The sequence below is a fragment of the Mauremys mutica genome, chromosome 3 (genome assembly GCF_020497125.1).
Source record: "Mauremys mutica isolate MM-2020 ecotype Southern chromosome 3, ASM2049712v1, whole genome shotgun sequence".
Taxonomy (NCBI): Eukaryota; Metazoa; Chordata; order Testudines; family Geoemydidae; genus Mauremys; species Mauremys mutica.
The window spans coordinates 50398714-50421104 of record NC_059074.1 but is presented as its reverse complement, the minus strand read 5'-3'; the positions used below and the strand labels follow the sequence as shown (position 1 = coordinate 50421104).

The 22391-nt window shown below is 40.7% G+C and overlaps 1 protein-coding gene across 3 annotated transcripts in view; it reads left to right on the top strand.

Annotated features, from left to right (window-relative positions):
• KHDRBS2 (KH RNA binding domain containing, signal transduction associated 2) overlaps window positions 1–22391 on the top strand; it is a 620331-nt gene that overhangs the window by 121321 nt on the left and 476619 nt on the right. For all 3 annotated transcript variants that reach the window (XM_045011995.1, XR_006578577.1, XR_006578576.1), the window contains exon 2: window positions 3066–3193. In XM_045011995.1, coding sequence (XP_044867930.1) covers window positions 3066–3193 — 128 coding nt within the window. The remainder of the gene's footprint in view (window positions 1–3065; window positions 3194–22391) is intronic.

Here is a 22391-nt window from a genome sequence, read left to right as displayed (position 1 = left end):
CTTGCTATGATTATACTGAGGAGATTTCAGAGGAAATGGGGTTAATGGGACTTATCAATGTTCATCTCCTCCGAAAATCATGTAGCTCAGGGATCAGCATCTTTGGCATGCAGCCCACCAGGGTAAGGACTGGCGGTCTGGGCTGGTTTGTTTACCTGCTGCGTCCGCAGGTTTGGCTGATCGCAGCTCCCACTGACTGCGATTCGCCACTCCAGACCAATGGGGGCTTCAGGAAGCAGAGCGGGCCGAGGGATGTGCTGGCCACCGCATCCCACAGCCCCCATTGGCCTGGAGAGGCAAACCACGGACAGTGGGAGCCACGATTGGATGAACCTGCGGACGCGGCAGGTAAACAAACCAGCCCAGCCCACCAGGGTCCTTACCCTGGTGGGCTGCATGCCAAAGGTTGCCGATCCCTGATGTAGCTTATTTGAGTGCCTAAATTTAACACTTGGATTTAAAAATATTGCCCCATGTGACTTGCCAAAGGCTACATTTTACTGTTTATGAAATAATAATTTTCCTTTAATTACCACACAGGGATATTGTGAGAATAACTTAATGTTAAAGCCTCAGTTCAGGAAATCATCCCTATTCAAGACAGCCCTTAGCTTGTGCTTAAGTCCCATTAAAGTCAAAATTAAAGTTAAGTACATGCTTAAGTGCCTTCCTAAACTGGGATCTATAAAAGTACTTTGAAGACTAAAAGTGCCACTATAAACTATAGATTAATTGATTTTTAGAGATGGGTTAGACATGTCAGTCCATCTCCCCTCCTGGTTCAATATTACCCATGTTGTACATTTATATTTGCTTTGCCCAGTCTCATTTGTATATCCATAGTGACAGGCCTTTCCCCACTTTCCTTAGAAATATTTCACAGTCTAATCGTTCTCCCTGCCAGGAAGCATCTCCAGATTTGCAGTCTAAATAGTCCCTTTCTTAATTTGATCCCATTACTCCTATTTATGATTCTGTGCACCACTCTAAATAATACCTCTCCCTTCTTGCTGTTTGGTCATATTAATCAACTTCCAAACAAGCTATATGTTTTCTTAACCTCCTCAGGAGTTTGCCCATTGTTCTGATAATGAAAATCCACAAATTGAATATTCTCTGTATGGCTGCATTAGAACTATGTATGAGAATACCTATTTACCAACCCACTGTAGAACGCAGTGGCTATTTTTGCTGCCATACATTGTTGTGTAAACTCATGCCTAGTTAACTGTCCACTATCACTCATACTGTTTCAGCCATGCTGCTTTCCTGAATTCTCCCTCCCATTGAATATTGTGTAGCACATTTGTTTCCCCAAGTATATTAGGCTGCATTTTGCCAAATTAGAACTCATTTTTGGAAATCATTTTATTTCTTTTAGTATTGATGAATCAATTTCCTTGTCCTGAATAATATTTGTGTCGCTCTTTCAAATTTAGTATCATCTGAAAAATTAAATTACTCACCGTTTCCTCCCTATTTGAGATCCATTCTATGTCTGTGTATGCCTATCACTGTGACATTTAAGTGCTGATCTATAATGAAGGGTTTAAGTAAGGCTGGATCTAACGTAGTCAATGTTAAAAGATCAACATTTATTCACAGATACTGAAGATGGTGGTAGCTTTGTAAGCACCAGGACAGAGGTGTGTCTGAGTAATTGCATATACATTGCTAATTATTGTTCCCCTTCCACTCATCTCTGGTTATCTGCCTCTGCTTTGTGATTGCAAGCACCTAAGGAATGCCCCTTCTGGAATGTTTGTTTGGAAAGCAGCTATAATAACCTGGGCACTACACTTAATAACTAGAAATAATGATATTGCTAGAAATATTGAATTTGTAATCATGCCCTCTGATATCACTAAGCTCTTTCACTAGACTCATCTCCTCAAAGTGATGTGTTGCTGTTTATCATTAGTCTTTGCTGACAGTGTTACTACCTGTTGTCAATGTATGTGACATTGTTCATAACTAAGTGAGTTTGAATAAAATTTTAGGGTGATTTTGTGAGACTGTTAAGTGCTTTTAAGTATCATTATTCCCATGTGTATTGAACTATGTCACCTAACAGCCCTGATCTTAGTTCAGAGAAGATATTGTGTAGTGTAACAGTTGATTTTGTCACTTGATTTAATTTTGCATATCAAGTAAATAAAGGGGGCAGATTAGTTAATATCTACTTAAAAGTAGTTTAAGAAGCTTTTTTAGTGAAAAGAATTGTTGGTCCTGAACTGCTAACTACTAACTACAGTACAATAAGTATCTTATTAATCCCAATTTTTCATGAGATCTAAATTAAAACGTCAATATGATATTTTATTATTGCATAATCAGCAGATTAAAACTGTTTGTTTTAACAGTAGCCACTTTAAAAAAATACACACAGATGTGTGCGTGCACACACACACAAGAAAGTGATCTCATTTGGAAAAGTAACCTGAACTTCATTTATGACCTCTATGAAAATCACACTTGCATGGAAAATGTCAGTAGAGTAATGACAAGATGATTCTTTCATTCTTGAATGCTTTCATTGTAAGCTAAACAATTACAAGCCAAATCTTACTGACTGTGGCAGGTCTCATTTACAGAGGTCCATCAAGCATAGCCAAAGTGTTTCTCTTCTCAGATTTGGTTGACTAAATGGAATCTTTGGTAAAGGTTTAAAGGGGAGGTTTTAAAAAATGTTCAGCATTGGTCTATTTCTTCCTCCCATTGAAATCAGCAGAGTTCTACTGTTAACATCAGCGGGAGCAGAATTAAACAATGCTGAGTGCTTTAAACCTCCCTCCCTAAAAAACACTCTTTGTATCAAATCCTAGTTTCAATGGAATTAATGATGCAGGGTTATAAAAATATGATGTAATTGGACAAAAAAACAAGCAGTTGTAAATTGACTTAAGTAAGACCAGACACAACTCAAAATTTACAACTGGTTGTTTTTTTGTCCACTTACATCATATTTTTATAAATAGAAGAAAAAGTCATATTAAGTCTAGCAGAATTTCTGAGGATGACAAATATCATCTCACTGATTGCTTTCTTTTTGTTAAATTTTTCAGAAATTGAAAAATTTCAGGGTTCTGATGGGAAAAAGGAAGATGAAGAAAAGAAATACCTTGATGTCATCAGCAACAAAAACATAAAGCTGTCAGAAAGAGTACTGATCCCTGTCAAACAGTATCCCAAGGTACTGTAACTATAATTTAATATACTGTTAGTGTTTCACAGCAGAGAAGTGGAACAATCATATGATTAATTATTTTGTTTTTTGACTTTAGAAACACTGTGCAGGGCTTCAGGATATTTAAAAGTCAGAATGACAGTTTCATTCTTGGATTTTGTATAATTAGAGAGTCTGGTCCAAACTGTAACTTGTGGCCTTATTCAAAAGCCACTGAAGTCAATGGAAGTCTTTATATTTGTATCAAGTCCTTAATCAGGCAAAAGTTTCATTGATTTGTCATAGGAGTTACTTCTTAACAGTGATGAGCTGCCAAATTTTTAACAACCGGTTCCCTCCTCCCTCCAAAATTTTAACAACGCGTTCGCTCCTTCCCCCCCCTCCGGGGGGGGTCGTGCCCCATCCAACCCCTCATGTTCCTTGACACACATACTCCGAGACCCCTGACCCATCCCCCCCTTCCCTGTCCCCTAACTGCCCCTTGCCGCCCCACCCAACCCCTCCTCTCATTCTCAATGACCCCCCAGAACCCCTACCCCATACAACTACCCTTCTCTCTGTCCCTGAGTGCCCCCACCACCTCATCCAACCCTGCTCTTTCCTGACTGCTCCCCGGGACCCTTGCCCCCGGGCCGGCACCGGGGCCACGCCACGGGGCCCGACTCCCCGGGCCGGGCCGGGCCGGCACCGGGGCCGCGCCGCTCGGCCCGACTCCCCGGACCGGGCCGGGCCGGCACCGGGGCCGCGCTGCGCCGCTCGGCCCGACTCCCCGGGCTGGCTCCGGGGCCGCGCCGCTCGGCCCGACTCCCCGGGCCGGCTCCGGGGCCGCGCCGCTCGGCCCGACTCCCCGGGCCGGCTCCGGGGCCGCGCCGCTCGGCCCGACTCCCCGGGCCGGCACCGGGGCCGAGCCGCTCGGCCCGACTCCCCGGGCCGGCGCTGGGCTGGAGGCAGCCGCGGTCTGGGACCGGGAGCTGTTGAGCCAGCCGCACCTCCCCTCCCCCTCCGCGCCCCAGCTTACCTGCCTCCATGCTGCTTGTTCAGGCTTCCCGCGAACATCTGATTCGCGGGAAGCAGGGGAGGGGGAGGAGAAGGGGGCGGAGCAGGAGAGGAGCGGCGGGAACTTTTGTTAAATTTAGCAGCCCTTAACAACCGGTTCTAAAATGGCTGCTAAATTTAACAACGGGTTCGCGCAAACCCCTGCGAACCGGCTGCAGCTCACCCCTGCTTCTTAATAAAGACTGCAGTATTTGTCCTTGTCGTTGTATAAACTTAATGGCCACATTTAGAACAGAATATAATTTCACAGCAAGAACATGTTGGAGAAAAACAGAGTTCTCACTCTCTGGTTGGGTGCAGCAAGTCAGATACTTTATTATCTCTAGCAATTGCATGAAGGGAGAGAGTGCACTAGGACACATGGTTTCCCCCACCTAGGCAGGTCTCTCTAAAGACAAACAATTAGAGCCAACATTTATACCTTTTTTACACACAATAATGAGCAACAGCTGCATATTGTTTATACATATTCCTTCTTGATATCTTATTTCTCTTAATTTCTGCTATAGTCTGCATTCCATTTTTATCTTAACACTAGGTCAAAACAACTTCTCACACAGTTCTTTCCCACTCGCCTCACACAATCCTTGCTTCTACAAGTCTCACGTTATTAGGGTTACAGCTAGCCTGACTCTTGCTCACAGAGGGGACTGTTTGCATTGAAATCCCCTTCAAATCCCTGTCAGTCTTGCTCTACTTCTACAAACATAAATGCAAGTCCAGTAATTATGAAAAGTCAGCTCAAATGAGCTGCAGCTTCTTCATTTGTTATACTAATTTAACGGAACAGTCGTTGGATAACTGGGCAGTGACTAACAATATACATGCCTTCCTGCAAAATTCACTCAGCTTTGGCCACAGCATCTTCTAATTTAGTAGTTTGGTCTCTTCTGCATTATATGTCATGATAAATGAAAATTATCATTAGCCCACAATTATCATACGTTAGCCAAACGTGTAGGTTCATAAGCTGAAAATGCCTCTCCATAGCTCTGTATAATAAAGAGCCAGGATATGTTGTTGTATTTTTACATAAAAGAAGAGAATGTGATTCTCTTTGGACAGCCTTGTATTTTACATAAACAGTTGTTGTAACAGTATTCAACCTGAAATGATAAACCTCTCAATTTGTCTCTAAAGCATTTTTTCTTGCTAATTTATTATCACATGGTATTTGGTTCACCATTAGCCTTGATTACACTCTCAGTTTTTTAGTTCCATCAGTAATAGCAATAAATCACAATGGGTAAAAAGCCTATCAACCAAAATGAAAGGTGTAAAAAATTGAGATTCAATGATTCAAGATGACATTTACTTCCTGAATAGTGAATATAAAACTGAGATAATGTAATCATCCAAATGGTAAAGACCTTAGAAACGCACACAGTGATATAAAGAATTACTTTCTTGCTTCATAGCCTGAGGTACTTTGCCTAGATTTGTAACATTTTGTATAAACGCTGTAGGTGACCTGAAATTCTTAATAAGAATACAGTAATACTGTATCTTTATAAAAGCTATTTCTGATATTCTAATTATTCAGAATACTGTTTAATGAGGATAGACGAATGAAAGACAAACTATTTAATAGATAAATGCAATAATCTATTCAAATACAGTACCTGTGTATGATTAAATTAACCTTCATTTGCTTTAATTAGCTTGTTATGTTAATGAGAAATGTAAGTTATAAAATATTTCTGGATGTTTTGAGCAGTCAAACAAATTATCTGTACTGTAGGTAAGGAATTTTTTTCATTAATATAAAATAGACTCCGAAAATTTCTGTTATTGATTTCCTGCCAACATTGTCTTCAGAATGTATAGTTCTCAAATCTTCATGTATTTTGCTTCTATCTGTTATCTTCTTTCTAGAAACATAGGATTTGCCATTTTGGATCAGATTATTGGTCAGTTTGATCCAGTGCCCTTTCATTGGTGGTAACCATCATCAATTACATTTGGGGAAAGTGAAAATCTTCCAAATCATTGCTAGCCAGTTCTGTAGTGCTGTACATGGAGATTGGTGGATATTTCTTCCTGATACCCAAACTAGAGCTCAGTCTACAAATTAAAACATTAGAATTGATTGCTTAGCAAGAATTTAGAATGTAATCCACAGCAGAAGCCAGGAAATTTCAAGATTTGGGAAGAATCAAGGATTCATTAAATAGGTCAAACGTGAAAGAATAAAGTATTAATGAGTTATCATCAAACCAGAGCTAAGTTTGGCAGCCCAGGATTACCTTTTATAAATGTCTCTACTGCTTAGTTAGTATGTTAACTCATCAGAGATTCCAACACTATGTTATTCTAGAAAACATACAATGTGTAAATTGGGCAACAAGGGCATAATTTCGTGCATTTATCAGATCATGTCAATAGGAGCCCTTCATTAGAGTGAAACCTACTTTTCTGGAAAGATAGGAAAAAGATATGCCATACAAAAATGTAAACCAAATGGTATATTATTTGGCCGTATCTTCTATGTGCTGTATTATACAAGAACATTATTTTAGTGATCAGCAATCACTGATAAACTATTACAAAATTAAAATTCCTAATGAGCACTGTTGGAGGGGATCTGAAAAGAAGGGGAAGAGCTATACATGTCTGCTGGGTGTGCCCGGGAGCACAAAACTTTGGATCAAAACACCTGACCAGATTAGGAGAAGAAAATACATTACATGTTGCCTAAAGATTCCCCAGATATTTAATTAGGGCTGCCAATCAACAAATAAGCTTTTTGGATGGAATTTGCCCCTGTCACGGCTTCTGCACCACTGAATTTTATACTGCGTATGGCATCATAAAGTGCTACAATCCAGCTCTAGATACACAGGTTGAGCATCACTATCTAGAGTATAACAGGAATAGACTAGCTAAAGTCAGTTTCAGAAGCAGATGGCTAGACCTGATTAAAATTAACCTGAACACACAGCAGGTTTCTGGTATCTAAACAGCTCTTCAAGTTGCAGAATGAGTGTTTTAAGTTTATCTACGCTCATGTGTCTATCATTTGATTCCTGAAGTTGCTGCTTGGAGACAGAGATCATGATTAGTGATGACTATCTAATATTATTATGTCAGGTAAAGGCAAAAACCTATTTTCCTTTAAGCAAGGAAGCATAAGAACAGGATCCTCGAGCCTAAAGTTTCCAGCTTAGACAAACCAGCTGAAATACCAGCTGAAAGGTGATAGTACTGGGTTTTGAACTTGCAACTTTGTTTAACTCTGCAACTTAAAAAATGTGTCAAAATGCAAATAGGTGTGTTTACAAAGATTCAGGTAACATTACCTTCTGGAAAGATTTAACTCTTTAACTCTTTCCAAGGAGAAGATGTCAAAATGCCTCTACTGATAAAGAGTATTGGTCTAAATCAGAAGTGATGTGTTAGGTAGTATCTTGCACTCATTCACTTATAGATCTGATATGTAAGGGAATCTAATTTACTGTAAGGACTTAAAACCAAAATAATGAAATTGGTTTAATTCAGAACATCAGTTTTTTTATTGAAAGTCTGTATTTGTTGATGCTCTCATTTCAGAACAAAAGTGTTCTATTTATGTGTAACTCACAGCACATTGAAATAGAACACTTTTATTCTAAAATTAACATAACACACAGACTTTCACCAAAATAATTGAAGGTGTGAATTACATCCAGTTTGATTATTTCAATCCCTATGTAGAGAAACCCTAACTTACACTTTCTCACAACTGTTTCCTGGCTAAGTTTAAACAGAAGTCTTTAATTTACATGTTCTTATGCCCTCCTGTTAGCTGCTTTTTCTCCACAACTCCTTTCTTCTAGTTCACAGGCATGGAAGTTAGTATAACTCACAACTTCCTTAGACTTTTAGGGCTTGTCTACACTTCAAAGGCTGCAGTGGTGCAGTTGCACTGATTAAGCTGCGCCAATGTAGCACTTTAATGAAGATGCTACCTATGCCAATGGGAGGGCTTCTCCAATCGGTGTAGGTACTCCACCTCCCCGAGAGATGGTAGCTATGTCAATGGGAGAAGCTCTCCTGTTAACCTAGCATTGACACTGGGATTAAGCATTGCTCAGGGATACAGAAAATCCACACTCCTGGGCAATGTAGTTATACCAACATAAATTGCTAGTGTAGGCCAAGCCTTAGTTTGACTCAGTGGGACAAACTTGGAGCTGATGTGTAAGGGAGGAATGGTCCCTTCCAACCCTGATATTCTATGATTTTATGAAATTACGTATTATATGAGTTTGAGTTGTAAAGAGTCTAAGTCCAGCTGTCGTCTATATTAGTATAATTCCAGCCAGACCCCAAACATCTACACCTCAGTTTTAAAATCCTGCAGCCTGAGCTCCCTGAGCCTGAATCAACTGTGTGTGTTTAATTGCTGTATAGACCTACCCTTGGAATATGTATATATAGGAAAGAGCAAAGAGGGATGGGCAACCGAAAGGAATGTAATTGCAGGAGACAATGAAGAATAAGAGGAAAACACATGTTTCTTTCCAAAGAAAAAGAAAAGAGAGGCAAGAAAAAGACATAAAATAATAATTTAAAATAATAGATAAGAACGAGAAAAGAAAAAAGGTGGCATGGCAATAATAGAGGGACAGCCAGGAGTCGTGAGAAAATGGAAGGGAAAACAGACAACTTTTAAACTTGTGACTTTCTTACTTAAGTCCTTATATTTTATTGGCAGCTTCCTTGTACCTCAGAAAGTTTCTGGGTTAGAGATGAGATGGCTATTTTGAGCATGTTCTATGAGTGTTGCTAGCTGCCTACCTACTCTGGATACTGTAGGTGAATAACATGCTGTTCATTTGGTTGCTAGTTACTTTCCTCTGGATTTTATAGTTAAATATTGATTGTTATCTAACTTTTGTGTGCAGCGGTCTCTTGTATCATCACTCACTTTCCCCGTCAAGATATGCCTTCACTTACTGAGGTAATACCTGGGCCTTAGGTATAGGCTGGAGTTAACTTAGAGCCTTCTATAAACAGTATGCTATAGATAGATAGAGAGGGCGGTTTTGAAGCCAACATATAACTTGGTTCATCCAAGGATTTTTGGCCATGTTTAAATATGGCCCTGCTTCAGGTGGCTCCACTATTAGTGTAGGAAGAACTATAGATGATCTGCTCACTTTCCTGAAGTCCAGCCTTGATATACCTCTTATAGGGGACTGGTTTTTAGTTTAAAATGTTATATACTACAAGAGGGCTCAAAATGAGGCAGGAATTTTGGCAATGCCCCTGATGACATCTCAGGCAATTCCTGGCTGTAATGGAGCAAGTGTTCTCTCTGACTCATTCACTTTCTATCTATGTGTACTTCAGTCATTCCTTTCCAGAGATATCTTATTTCTGGGGATCATAAAAATATTTCTGAATGGCACATTTTACCTCTTATGGAGGTCAGCACATTGCACACAATGCAAGTATTTTTTTTAATGGCTAAGGGGAGAGTATCCCAAAGTCCCATAACAAGGTCTTCATACCCTTCTTCAAATCACAGAAATGATTGCAGCCCTATACTATTGATATACCTAGTTGACTTATATGGAACACTTTTTTAACCATTTCAAATAAAGTGCACAGACTATAATCTTTCTTGCCAAGTAATAGTGTTTCCCTTCTTGAGGGCTGTGGCTGGGGATGGCTGACTGGGGAAGCGGCCGCAGCTGGGTCACGCTCCAGTCAGGCTACAGCTGGCCTATATACAAAGGCTGTTAGCCAGAGGCCTAAGATAAGTCTCTCTCCAGGCTGGGAGAGAGCTGGGCCTCGCTGCCTGCAGAAAGGGTACTGGGAGTGAAGCAGGGCTGGGGAGAGCCAGAGGAGCAGGGGAGCTCCAGGCTGGCAATTCCCCAGGCTGCAGGGGCTGGTCCAAGGCCTATAGAGTTACTGAGAGGCAGAAGAAGGCAGCAGGTCCGAACCCCCTTGCCTATGATGAGTGGCTTTTACACTGCAGTCTGCTCCAAGGAGTGGGGGCTCAGTGATGACTGGCAAGGTGGGGATTAGAGGGTTGGAGGTTTCCCAGAGAGGGGAGACCCATAGAGACTGGTGAGGGTTTTGCTAGGGGGCAGCCCCCAGGTAAAGGGGCACCTGGGTCCTGGGAGGAACACAGGGGCCAGCGGCAGTGGGACACCGGCTTGCAGATGGTGCTCTGAGGGCTGGAGAGCTAATTCTCTGAGATGAACAGCAGGAGGTGCCATGGGGTGAGTCCCGCACAAGTTCTCAAACTATTTTGTAGTGTAGACCACACTTTATTACTGACTTTATCCCTATGGCAATATGTGCATATGTGTAAGGAGAACAAGGGATTAGAGTAGAGATGGAATTAAAACCAATAGTAAAAGGTTTTATAGCCATATAAATAAGAAGAAAACAAAGAAAGAAGTGGGACCTCTAAACACTGAGGATAGAGTGGAGATTAAGGATAATCTAGGCATGGCCCAATATCTAAACAAATACTTTGCCTCAGTTGTTAATGAGGCGCTTAGGGATAATGGTAGGATGACAAATAGGAATGAGGATATGGAGGTAGCTATTACCACATCTGAGGTAGAAGCTAAACTCGAACAGCTTAATGGGATGCAATCAGGGGACCCAGATAATCTTCATCCAAGAATATTAAAGGAACTGGCACATGAAATTGCAAGCCCATTAGCTAGAATTTTTAATGAATATGTAAACTCAGGGGTTGTACCATATGACTGGAGAATTGCAACATAGTTCCTATCTTTAAGAAAGGGAAAAAAGTGATCCGGGCATCTACAGGTTTGACATCTGTAGTATGAAAGGTCTCGGAAAAAAAATTGAAGGAAAAATTAGTCAAGGACATTGAGGTCAATGGTAATTGGGACAAAATACAACATGGTTTTACAAAAGGTAGATCGTGCCAAACCAATCTGATCTCCTTCTTTGAGAAGGTAATGGATATTTTTAGACAAAGGAAATGCAGTGGATCTAATTTACCTCAATTTCAGTAAGACATTTGATATGGTTCCACATGGGGAATTATTAGTTAAATTGGAAAAGATGGGGATCAATATGAAAATTGAAGGGTGGATAAGGAACTGGTTAAAGGGGAGACTACAGTGAGTCGTACTGAAAGGTGAATTGTCAGGCTGGAGGGAGGTTACTAGTGGAGTTCCTCAGGGATCAGTTTTGGGACCAATCTTATTTAATCTTTTTATTACTGACCTTGGCACAAAAAGTGGGAATGTGCAAATAAAATTTGCGGATGACGCAAAGCTGGGAGGTATTGCCAATACAGAGAAGGACTGGGATATCATACAGGAAGATCTGGATGACCTTAAACTGGAGTAATATTAATAGGATGAAATTTAATAGTGAAAAGTGCAAGGTCATGCATTTAGGGATTAAAATAACAAGTATTATTGTTATAAGATGGGGAGGCATAAGTTGGAAGTAACAGAGGAGGAGAAGGACCTCGGAGTATTGGTTGAACACAGAATGACTATGTGCCGCCAATGTGATATAGCTGTGAAAAAAGCTAATGCAGTCTTGGGATGCATCAGACGAGGTATTTCCAGTAGAGATAAGGAGGTGTTAGTACTGTTATACAAGGCACTGGTGAGACCTCATCTGGAATACTGTGTGAAGTTCTGGTCTCCCATGTTTAAGAAGGATGAATTCAAACTGGAACAAGTTCAGAGAAGGGCTACTAGGATGATCCGAGGAATGGAAAACCTGTCATATGAAAGGAGACTCAAAGAGCTTGGCTTCTTTAGCCTAACCAAAAGAAGGATGAGGGGAGATATGATTGCTCTCTATAAATATATCAGAGGGATAAATACCAGGGAGGGAGAGGAATTATTTAAACTCCGTACCAATGTGGACACAAGAACAAATGGATATAAACTGGCTTTCAGGAAGTTTAGACTTGAAATTAGAAGAAGGTTTCTAACCATCAGAGGAGTGAAGTTCTGCAGCAGCCTTCCAATGGGGGGGAGTGGGGGCAAAAGACATATATATCTGGCTTCAAGACTAAGCTTGATAAGTTTATGGAGGGGATGGTATAATGGGATAGCCTAATTTTGGCAATTAATTCATCTTTGACTACTAGCAGTAAACATGCCCAATGGCTTGTGATGGGATGTTAGATGGGGTGGGATCTGAGTTACTACAGATAATTCTTTACTGGGTGTCTGGCTGTTGAGTCTTGCCCACATGCTCAGGGTTTAGCTGATCGCCATATTTGGGGTCAGGAAGGAATTTTTCTCCAGGGCAGATTGGCAGAAGCCCTGGGGCTTTTTTGCCTTCCTCTGCAGTGTGGGGCACAGGCCACTTGCTGGAAGGTTCTCTACACCTTGAAGGCTTTAAACCATGATTTGAGGACTTCAATAGCTCAGACACAGGTTTGATACAGGAGTGGGTGGGTGAGATTCTGTGGCCTGCATTGTGCTGCAGGTCAGACTAGATCATAATGGTCCCTTCTGACCTTAAAGGCTATGATTCCATCAGGGCCAGTGCAACCATTTAGGCGACCTAGGTGGTCGCCTAGGGTGCTGGGATTTGGGGGATGTCATTTTCTTCGGCCGCGACCGCAGCGGCCGGATCTTCAGCCACCCCGGTCACCGCCGGCATTTAGGTGGAGGAAGCTGGGGCAGGGGAGCGTGGGGAGGGCCGCCTGCAGCAAGTGGGAGGGGGCATGCAGGGGAACTCCCCACCCAGCTCACTCCTGCCCCGCCTCCTCCCCGAGCACGCCATGGGTGCTTCACTTCTCTCACTTCCCAGGCTTGCGGCACCAATCACCTTAGGCGCCGCAAGCCTGGGAGGCAGGAGAAGTGAAGCAGCAACGGCGTGCTTGTGGTGCTTGTTCTCGTGTGTGGAGCAGGGGTGAAGTGGGGCAGGGGGGTGCCTCAGGGTGGAGTGTGGGGGGGGGTGGGGAGCTGCCGCAAGGGGGCACCTCAGAGTGGAGGCGGGGAGCTGCCGCGGGGAGGGGGGGCCCCTCAGGGTGGGGGCGGGGGACCGGGGGGCGCAAGGTGGAAGTTTTGCCTAGTGCGCGAAACATCCTTGCACCGGCCCTGGATTCCATGAAACCTAAGAATGTTTTTCCCTAACTTCCGTATGTATGCATTTTCTTCAAATACATCAAAAATCCATTTGCCCATCTGTAATGGGTCCGACTCACCCCTGTGGTGCCACCTGCTGGTGACTCTGGGGAATTAGCTCTTTCCAGCGTTCGGAGCGCCCTTCTGCAGGCCGGTGATCCACCTGTTTGCTACTGGCCCCATGTCCCTCCCAGGACCCCGGTGCCCCTTTAACCTTTAATTGGGTTTCCCCTTCCCAGGGGAACCCCCACCCTACTATCCCCACTTCGCCTCAGTAGTGGCTACTGCCCAGTCTCTATCTAGCCCCCGTTCGCTGGGGCAGACTGCAGTAGCCAGCACTCATCATCGGCAAAGGGGGTTTGGACCTGCTGCCTTGGCCTACCCCTAGGTTGCCCCCTGCAACCCCCAGTACCTTTTGCCCTATACTAGGCCGCAGCCTGGGGTTTTCTAGGCTGGAGCTTCCCCAGCTCCTCAGCCTTTCCCCAGCCCTGCTTCACCCTAGGTACCTTGTCTCAATTCCCTGCAGCCAAGCCCTTCTCTCTCTGAAGGCAGAGAGAGACTGACTGGGCTCCTGGCTCATAGCCTTTTATAGGGGCCAGCTGTGGCCTGATTGGGGTGTGGCCCAGCTGCGGCTACTTCCCCAATCAGCCCAGCTTTGACAGCAGCAGTTCTCAAGCCCTGCCAAGCCACTTTTAAACCCCTTAAAACCAGGAGCAGGGATCCACCCTGCTACACCATCCGTAATCACTCCTTACTTTTTATGCTTTATTTTGAAGGAAGACAAACTTCCTTTTGAAATAACATTAAGTTCATCCTAGTGTGCAATTTTTCTAATTGGTATATTGCTGCATCCACTTCATTAAATGAAGCATGTCACATAAATGTGCTCTGTCCATAATGTAGATGTTTTTCATTTAGTAGCAGTTAATTTTTGTTATGTCAATTCCTATTCTCATTTTACTATAGCATACATATAAAAAGTATAGCATTTAAGCCTTGCTTTGTAAATTTGTCCCTTTGTACTATAAAAGGTTTGAAAATTTGGGCATGTACAGTGCACAATATCAACTGCAAGATTGTTCAATTTGGGGGAAGCCCTTTCCCCATTCAAGTGGGTGGGAGTTTTTCCTTTGATTTCAATAAAGCTAGGATTTCACCATTGTGTGAAAACTGGATTTGTTCATTGTTTCTGCTTTGTGTAAGCAGTAATTTATAAAATGCATGAACAACCTAGGGAATAATATACGCTAAGTATAAATAATTTATTGTCTTTAATATTACATTTATTCTAAAAAAATTTCACTGTATTGAATAATGTTTGTATCTTCTCAGATTTCATAAACTCATACCTTCATGTAAATAACTTTCATGGTCACTCACCAGAGCCACAGAATTTATTCTGAAAGCTGGGGTTTCCTGCCCTTGTTCTGTCACAGAAGCACAACTCCGCTAGAGAAAATGGTGATTTTATTTTCTTAGCATCCTCTTCCTTTTATGTTACTCCCCTGGGAGCCTGACAGCTATCTGTCCAGCTTTCACAGCAATTCTTGCTATGTTAAGCATCTCCAGGTGATTTGTGTGTTTGGGACCCTTTTTAAGCAAGTGAGTGCAGGGAGCAATAGGCAGAGATTGGTTGGTGTGAAAGGATATTAGAATTGCAGAGGAAACAGAGTATGAACTGTCAGTATTGCTGTTACCAGAAATGAAGAGAGGCCCTTGTTGACATGTATGGAAGCAGGAGAGTTTGATATATCACTCAAGTGAGGAAAAGTTCCTGGGGATTGGATGAAGGTTGATATTCGTTATAAAGGCAACAGAAGCCAAAAAGGCTAATTATAGATTGAAGACTTCAACTTGTACTTTTTAAGATGTGAAGACTATATACTTGGCAAAATATTGGAAACTAAGTTATCAGCAATGTGGATTGGAAGAATAGCTCTTGTCTAGTTTTTTTTAGAAGAGTAGCCCAAAATGAAAAAGGGGACAATGATTTATTTGGTTCCATTGTGCTACATTATAAAGGGGGTACTGACTTAATTAATTAAAAGGTTCTTTATCATACACCCAAAAAGTTTGCACTCTACCAGCTATTGATAGGTAGCGGGAATCACTGAACTGGCAACTCTTTCACACAGGTCTCATTTTTAGTTTAGTTTTAGTTTAGATTCACAAACTGATGATAGGTGATACCAAGTTTCTTTATCAGTCAGGAAATAGCCCCTCCACCAAGTTTAATATTTACCCAGAACCATTAGTACAAGTCACAGCATAAATTTTAGAAAAAGCAGTGTTGCCAACTCTTTCAACGTTATCATGAGTTTCATAATAGCTGATGCTTTTCTTAAAGCCCCAAATCCTGAATTCTTGTGATTACATGAGAATTTCAGCTTTTATTTTAAAAAAATGCCCCCCATGATTGCAAGGAAAAGCATGATAATATGACCCCTAAAGGCTATTATATCACTGGACAATTGAGAAGATCCATTTTTTAAAAGCTCGTGATTGAAGGGGCTGGACTCATGATTATTGAATGCTTGAGATTGGCGGCACCAAAAAGCATTGGAATTCTATCCCAGAAGGACGTAATATTTAATACATGAGCTCTCAGGAAGAATTTGGAGGGGAAGGGAAGAAGGGGAAACAGTTGAGTTAAATAACAGGGAGGATGTTGCCTTACAACTTTTCCCTCTCTTCAGTGTAATCACACTTGATTTTGCTCTTTAAAGTTACTTGGACACCCTGATTTATGGGGAAATACTTTTAAAGGAGATATCTGATTACGAAATAACCAGTGGGAAAAGAATTCATGATGCAGAGAAAACACAAGCAGAGAATCCAGAAATCTGCCAACTTTAAAAAAATCTAAGCTGGTCAGAAAATGCAGAAGAATGTATTATTTCACTAAAAATATAAATGAAATTTTACAATTAAAGTAAGTATATTATTTTTTTTTTTATTTATTTTATTTTCTTACCAGCTCTGTTAGGACCTCATCTTTTACCACTGACATTAATGGTAGCTCTAGAAGTGGTAGTGCACCATCAGGAGTCCAAATGTTAAGACCCAAGATTATCAAGTGACTGGCATGGAACAACCACTGTAGCTCCTTCCTTTCCATGATCAGCTGCAGGCTGAGGGAATTTTGCTCAGTGCCTGGAGAATTTAATTTGGCCATGTTGGTTTTAACATTTTTAACAGCATTTCTGTTAAAATCAACTCCAATTGTACTAGCCAACTTCTATGGGGTACTAAAGTATTTTACTCTCTGCAGGGTCCTAATTGCAAAGAATGACAATGTCTTCTAGATGAACTTTTAGATCCTTGATTCCCTTTGTTTCATTTTACTATCCAGGGCTATATAAATCTATAACAGCATAATTGAAAAGACAGACACATAATTAAAAGACAGCAGCACAAAAGCAGGCCCATAATGGAGATTTTTTTCCTGACAACAAAATCATGTAAAAATTCTTTTTACAATAGTATAGATTTCTTTTCTTCTTGTATATCCTTCCACCTCCAACTTTTATATCATGTCACTTGAACTCATCCTCCTTACAATTACAAACTGGGGAGCTAAATTACAGACCTTTGATTTACACTGACTTTCTCCTTTTATGAATTCAGTATTGTCCACAACATTTCAAGACACACTTTAAGAACAATTACTGCCATTTAACATTTATGTTGCGTCAGCACCCAAAGGTCCAAACTAAGTCAGGCCCTGTTGCTAGGTGCTATACAAAGATCTAATAAATAAAAGCCTCTGCTCTGGAAAAAAAACATTATTGGTGAATTACACAAATAAGAGGGTTGCATGGGGGAGAGTAGATAGCAAATATAATAGGATATGCATAATTCTAGCTATTATCAGGTTTCCTGAATGAATTACAGCCAAGTTGTGTTTTGAGGAAGGGCTTGAAGGTGATGGCTTTTTCAGCTTAATGGAAATTAAAACAGCAGTATCAAAAAATTGCTATTTCCCTAATGAAAATGAAATTATCAGGGAAATAGTGGATCTTTTTGATACTTCTGGTTAATTCAGCTACCTTTGCTGAAAACCCAGGGTTGCAAAAAAACCCTGCATTTGTGTTCCTCAGAAGCAAAACATTTTTAGGTACATTTTAAAATATTGCACTTGGTTTTATAGATATGATTTCATCAGAGATCCACAGTTAAAGTTTCTGCAATGCTTTATAAATGTAACCCTTCATTTTATCTCAGTCCAATAATGTGAATGCAAGTTTGACTGTTATCATAATAATGATCGTTGTATATTCTAATGCACACTGTCACGCACACAAACTCATAATACAGGACCAAAATTTTGTTTGGAAATGGAGAACAGGCCTCCAAATGTAGGAAAACCTTGACAAGCATTTTTCACCTTTACCCTTGCTTTTTGATGAAATGTGAGAATGTTTTGCATAAAGACATAAAGCAAAATATTTATTGAAGGAGGTGTAATACAGTTGAAGTAGGCTTTTCCATTGGAAACACTGCCAACATATAGAATAAGAGATCTGATCTTTCTTTTTAAATGTGGGGGAGTTGCATGTATAACTTCCATTAATAATAATGTATTCTAATTGGGAAGTTTGAAATGGCAGAGAAGCTTCAGACAAGAATAAAAAAGTTTTATTCCAATTATTTCATAATGGAATAAGTTTTCCTCTACAACATTCAACCTTCATATTTGGGGGATTAGCAGAATACTAAAGAACATTATACTAATCTTCCCATGAAGTTATGTGGTTATATTCTATGCCTCATTATGAGGAACTATATGGAACAGATATCCCATCAGCTTATGGGGATCTAGAATTTTTAGTAGCCATTTTATAATTTATATTTAATGCCCAGATCTTAGTAGTTGTAAAGCAAGGCAGGTAAATGTGGCATGTTTTCCTAAATCATTAAGGTTTATTTGTAATCCATATAAAACATGTCAAAGTAAGGATGTGGTGCAGGACTATCTGTGTTAGAAGTATGATTTAAGAATTAAATGTTCAGGAAAAATATCAAATTAAATGGTGTGGAGGGGTAGGGCTAAATGTTCCAAAATTGTGGGTTATATTGTGCACTGCAATTGATTTCATGAGGCAATGAATATTTGTGTACTTAGCTCACAGCCTGAAGAAATCAATTGGATTGCTCAGAGTGTAATTAAGCAGAAAATTTGTTCCAGTGTCTTTTAATCCTAGACTCATTGTAAGCAAAATCAAAATATGCACTTGAACTGTTACTGCAACTTATAATTGGTCAGATTTTTTCTTATTCCTATGCTGTTCTAGTCTAGACTGGTCAGATGTACTACTAATTCAGAATCTGCAAGAGCTAATCAGTTCCTGACTGCAATCTGGATATTGTACTTGCCTCAACCATATTAACATTTTGTCAAAGTAAAAGGTCTTTTTCCTCCTTTGACATTGCAGAACAAAATCTGTTATTCTGTTGTATGAGTCTGAAACTGACTACAAAATAGTCATCTATGTTAATTTTTGTATCCAGCTTTGGCAGAGGATTATTATAAATTCTGAAAGTCAGTCATCAGGTAAAACATTAACACACTAGCTGAGGCTCTATACTGATCTCATTCTATTAGTCCTAATTATTGCAACACATGACATAACAGAACACATCACATCACACCCTTAATTTGAGACTTCAAAAGTATCTAAGTAAAAAGGACAAATTAAGGACATGGGCCTAAATGTACTCCTTTCAGTGTATAATTTGTAAGAAGAAGGCTTAGCAGTCAGGTCACTCCGTGCAAGATGACATTTTCAATCTAAACTTGTGCTTCATAAGGGGGAAGGTTTTGAGGCTTTGCACATGGGACAATGACAAAGATGTCATATCCCAGAGAGAGAGGATCTGTGAAGAAAATCATATTCTAATTCTGTAAGAGCACTGAGAAATCCCTATATTGCTCCTAGAGACCTTCTTTCTCTTGTGAGAGAAACCTAGTGAGAGTCAGCTACCACCACTGAGCATTCCTACCAACCATGAGTTCATGCCATACTGTTGTTGTTGTTCTTTATCATTTGTATTATAGTAGTGCTTAGGAATCCCAATAATGACCCAACCCCATTGTGGTAGGTGCTGTACACAGAATAAGGTCAGTCCCAGCCCCAAAGACTTTACAATCAAAGTATAAGACCAGAGACCACAAATGGATATCAAGAGATGGAGGAATTCAAGGAAAGAATGAGATGATAAGCAGTGGTCTCTCTCAATGCACCAGCAGTCTAATCAAACTCAAGTTTTTTTGTAGGCCTCAGAGCAAATTAGATTTTTAAGGAAGGGTTTGAAGGAGGAGGATGAGTTAGTTTTGCAGAGGTTTATATGGAGCTTCTTCCATACTGAATGAAAGATGATTGATGTAGGGTAGGGATGGGTTGGGCAGGACCTTGCAGGTGAAGACAAAGTAGCTTATGTTTGATACAATAAAGGGGGAGCCAGTAAAGAGGTGCAGAGAGAGATTTGATGTGGTCAAAGCAACCAAGGCTAGGAAAATTATCTTTGCAGTGGCATTTTGAATGAATATCACAAGACTGCATTTATCAAGGACAGAGAAAAAGTGTTTGTGGTAATCAGAATGTAAGATGATGAGAGACTGCATGAGAGTTTTAGCTTTGTGGATGAATAGAAATGGCAATATCTTAGCGATGTCATGCAGAAAGAATCTGCAAGACTTAGGCATACTCTGGATGTGAAGACTTAGGGAGAAGTCCAAAGTGATCAAGAAAGAAGTTACCTCAGAGGGTTTGGGGAGAAGGTTAAGAGTTCTGTTTCAGCCATGTAGATCCTGGGATGGCAGCTAGACATCTATGAGGAGTTGTCAGAGAAACAGACTGAGATTTTTGTTTGGGCAGAAGGAGACAGGTCTGGAGTAGAGGTAGATCTGTGAATCAGCCACATAGAGATGGTGGTTGAATTTGTTTGTGGGTTAGATTACCCAGTGATAAGGTGTAGAGGGAGAAGAAAAGAGAACCAAGTTCAGATACTTGTGGAACCCCTACAGAAAGCTGGAGGGAAGAGTGGGAGCATCCTCCAAAGGACATGCTGAAGGAGCAATTAGAGAGGCAGGAGGAGAATCAAGAGAGGGCAGAATTGCAGAAACCAAGGGAGGACAAGATTTTAAGAGGAGCATGGTTGACTCTGTGGAAGGCAGCTAACAGGTCAAGGAGGATGAGGATGCAGTATGGTTCTGAGATTTGGCTATGAAGAAGTCATTAGAGACTTTGGCAAAAACAGTTCCAGTAGAGGGGAAGGGGCAGACGCCAGAATGGAGAAGATCTAGGATGGAATTGGAGGAGAGGAACTGCAGGCAATTGTAAATAGTGCATTCAATAACCTTAGAGATGAAAGGAAGAAGGAAGATGGGGAGACAGATAGACAAGCAAGTGGGGTCAAGATGTGTTTGTTTTTTTTAAATGGGAGAGACTCATCCATTTTTGGCAGAAGTGAGTGAGAAGTTAAGGAGATGAATAAGAGGAGGGGATCACTGTGGGTGCAAGGGAGATCACCAGGTGGGAGGGGATGGGGTCACTGGGGCAAATGGAGAGGCTAGAGAAGGAGAACAGATGAGAAACTTCTGTATCTGTGACCAGGGGAAAGATGGAAAGTCAAAACAGGGCAGGAGAACCAAGGGGAGGAAGCAGCTTATGTTGCATTTTGTATTTTGTCAAATTTCTCTTGAAAGAAATAAGCAAAATCCTGTGCAGAGAGAGAAATGGAGGCAGGAGGAAGTTTGAGGGGTGAGTCAATGATGGCTGGAATTGATCTGAACAGCATTAAACATTCATTTCAATTTTCCATAAATTTTAATCTCTTTTTTCAGGGGAATATGCTGTGTAGAGCAGCTGCTCCTCAAGCTTCCTTCACTGTTTATTTCCACACAATCTCTTTATAGCCTCACCCACATGGTTCTAGTGCAAAGGGCTTTGCAGGCTTGGGAACAATGGAGGGGCATTTTTTATGTGCTGATATCTTCCTTCCATTGTATGTCAAGCCTCTCTTTCTGCTGTTGTCTCCAATGCTGCATGCTAGGGGAGCATCAAGTTCAGTGTCTGTCAAACCTCAGCAATTTTTTTCTGTACTAATTTGTTTTTCTAATGTTAAACAAATACCAAACAAACAAGAGATTCTTTCCTAGGTTTGAGCTTTGGATGGATTTTGCACTACTGTTTATGTTCTGTAAATATAAACTTCAGGGCTTTTTAATACAGATTGTTTTTATGATTTTATTAAAATGTACTGAAAAAATCATTTTTCATTATCTTGCTTTTAACAAACTTGCATAGCTAAGGTATAGCACCACTATTCCATTGTTTCCCCTTTCCCATCTACCATTTTATTGGCACTCCCAGGGGTCAATTATCCATACTGTTCAGTTTAAAAAGGAATGTAAAAGGATGTGATAAAGTAGGCAATGGTCAATTTTTTCTCAGTGTCCACTGAGGGCAGGACAATAAATAACCAGTGACATCTGTAGCAAGGAAGATTTACATTAGATATTAGAAAAAATAAATATCTATCAAAATATTTAAGCATTGGATCAGGTTAGCTAGGGAGGTTGTGGAACCAGCATTGTTGGACATTTTTAAGAACAGGTTAGACATACACCTGTCAGGAGAGATCCAGGTATACTTAATCCAGCCTTAGTGTGTGAGGATGGACTAGATTTCTTGTGATCCCTTTCGCCCCTACATTTCTGTGATTCTATGTCCATATTCCATTAGATGATGTAAATATTCCCTAAAAGCACTTATGTAACTTTCCATTGATATGTGATTTCATTTCTTTTAGCTACTGGACAGCAATAGTCACTGAGGCTTATTTCCAATGTAATATGCTGTATTTTATCAACGTAATTGCTAGAGTTTCATTGATTTAGTCATATTAAATTTAACAATATTCCCTAACAAAAATAGGATCCAAATCACTGGTCTTTGTGCATCCAACTGGAGGAGATGAGAACAATAGGGAAGAGAGCTCTGCAGCATACTCCCCAACAACTCAGGTGGCAAACAGCAGGTCTGAAGGGTAGCCATACTCTGCTAGATGCA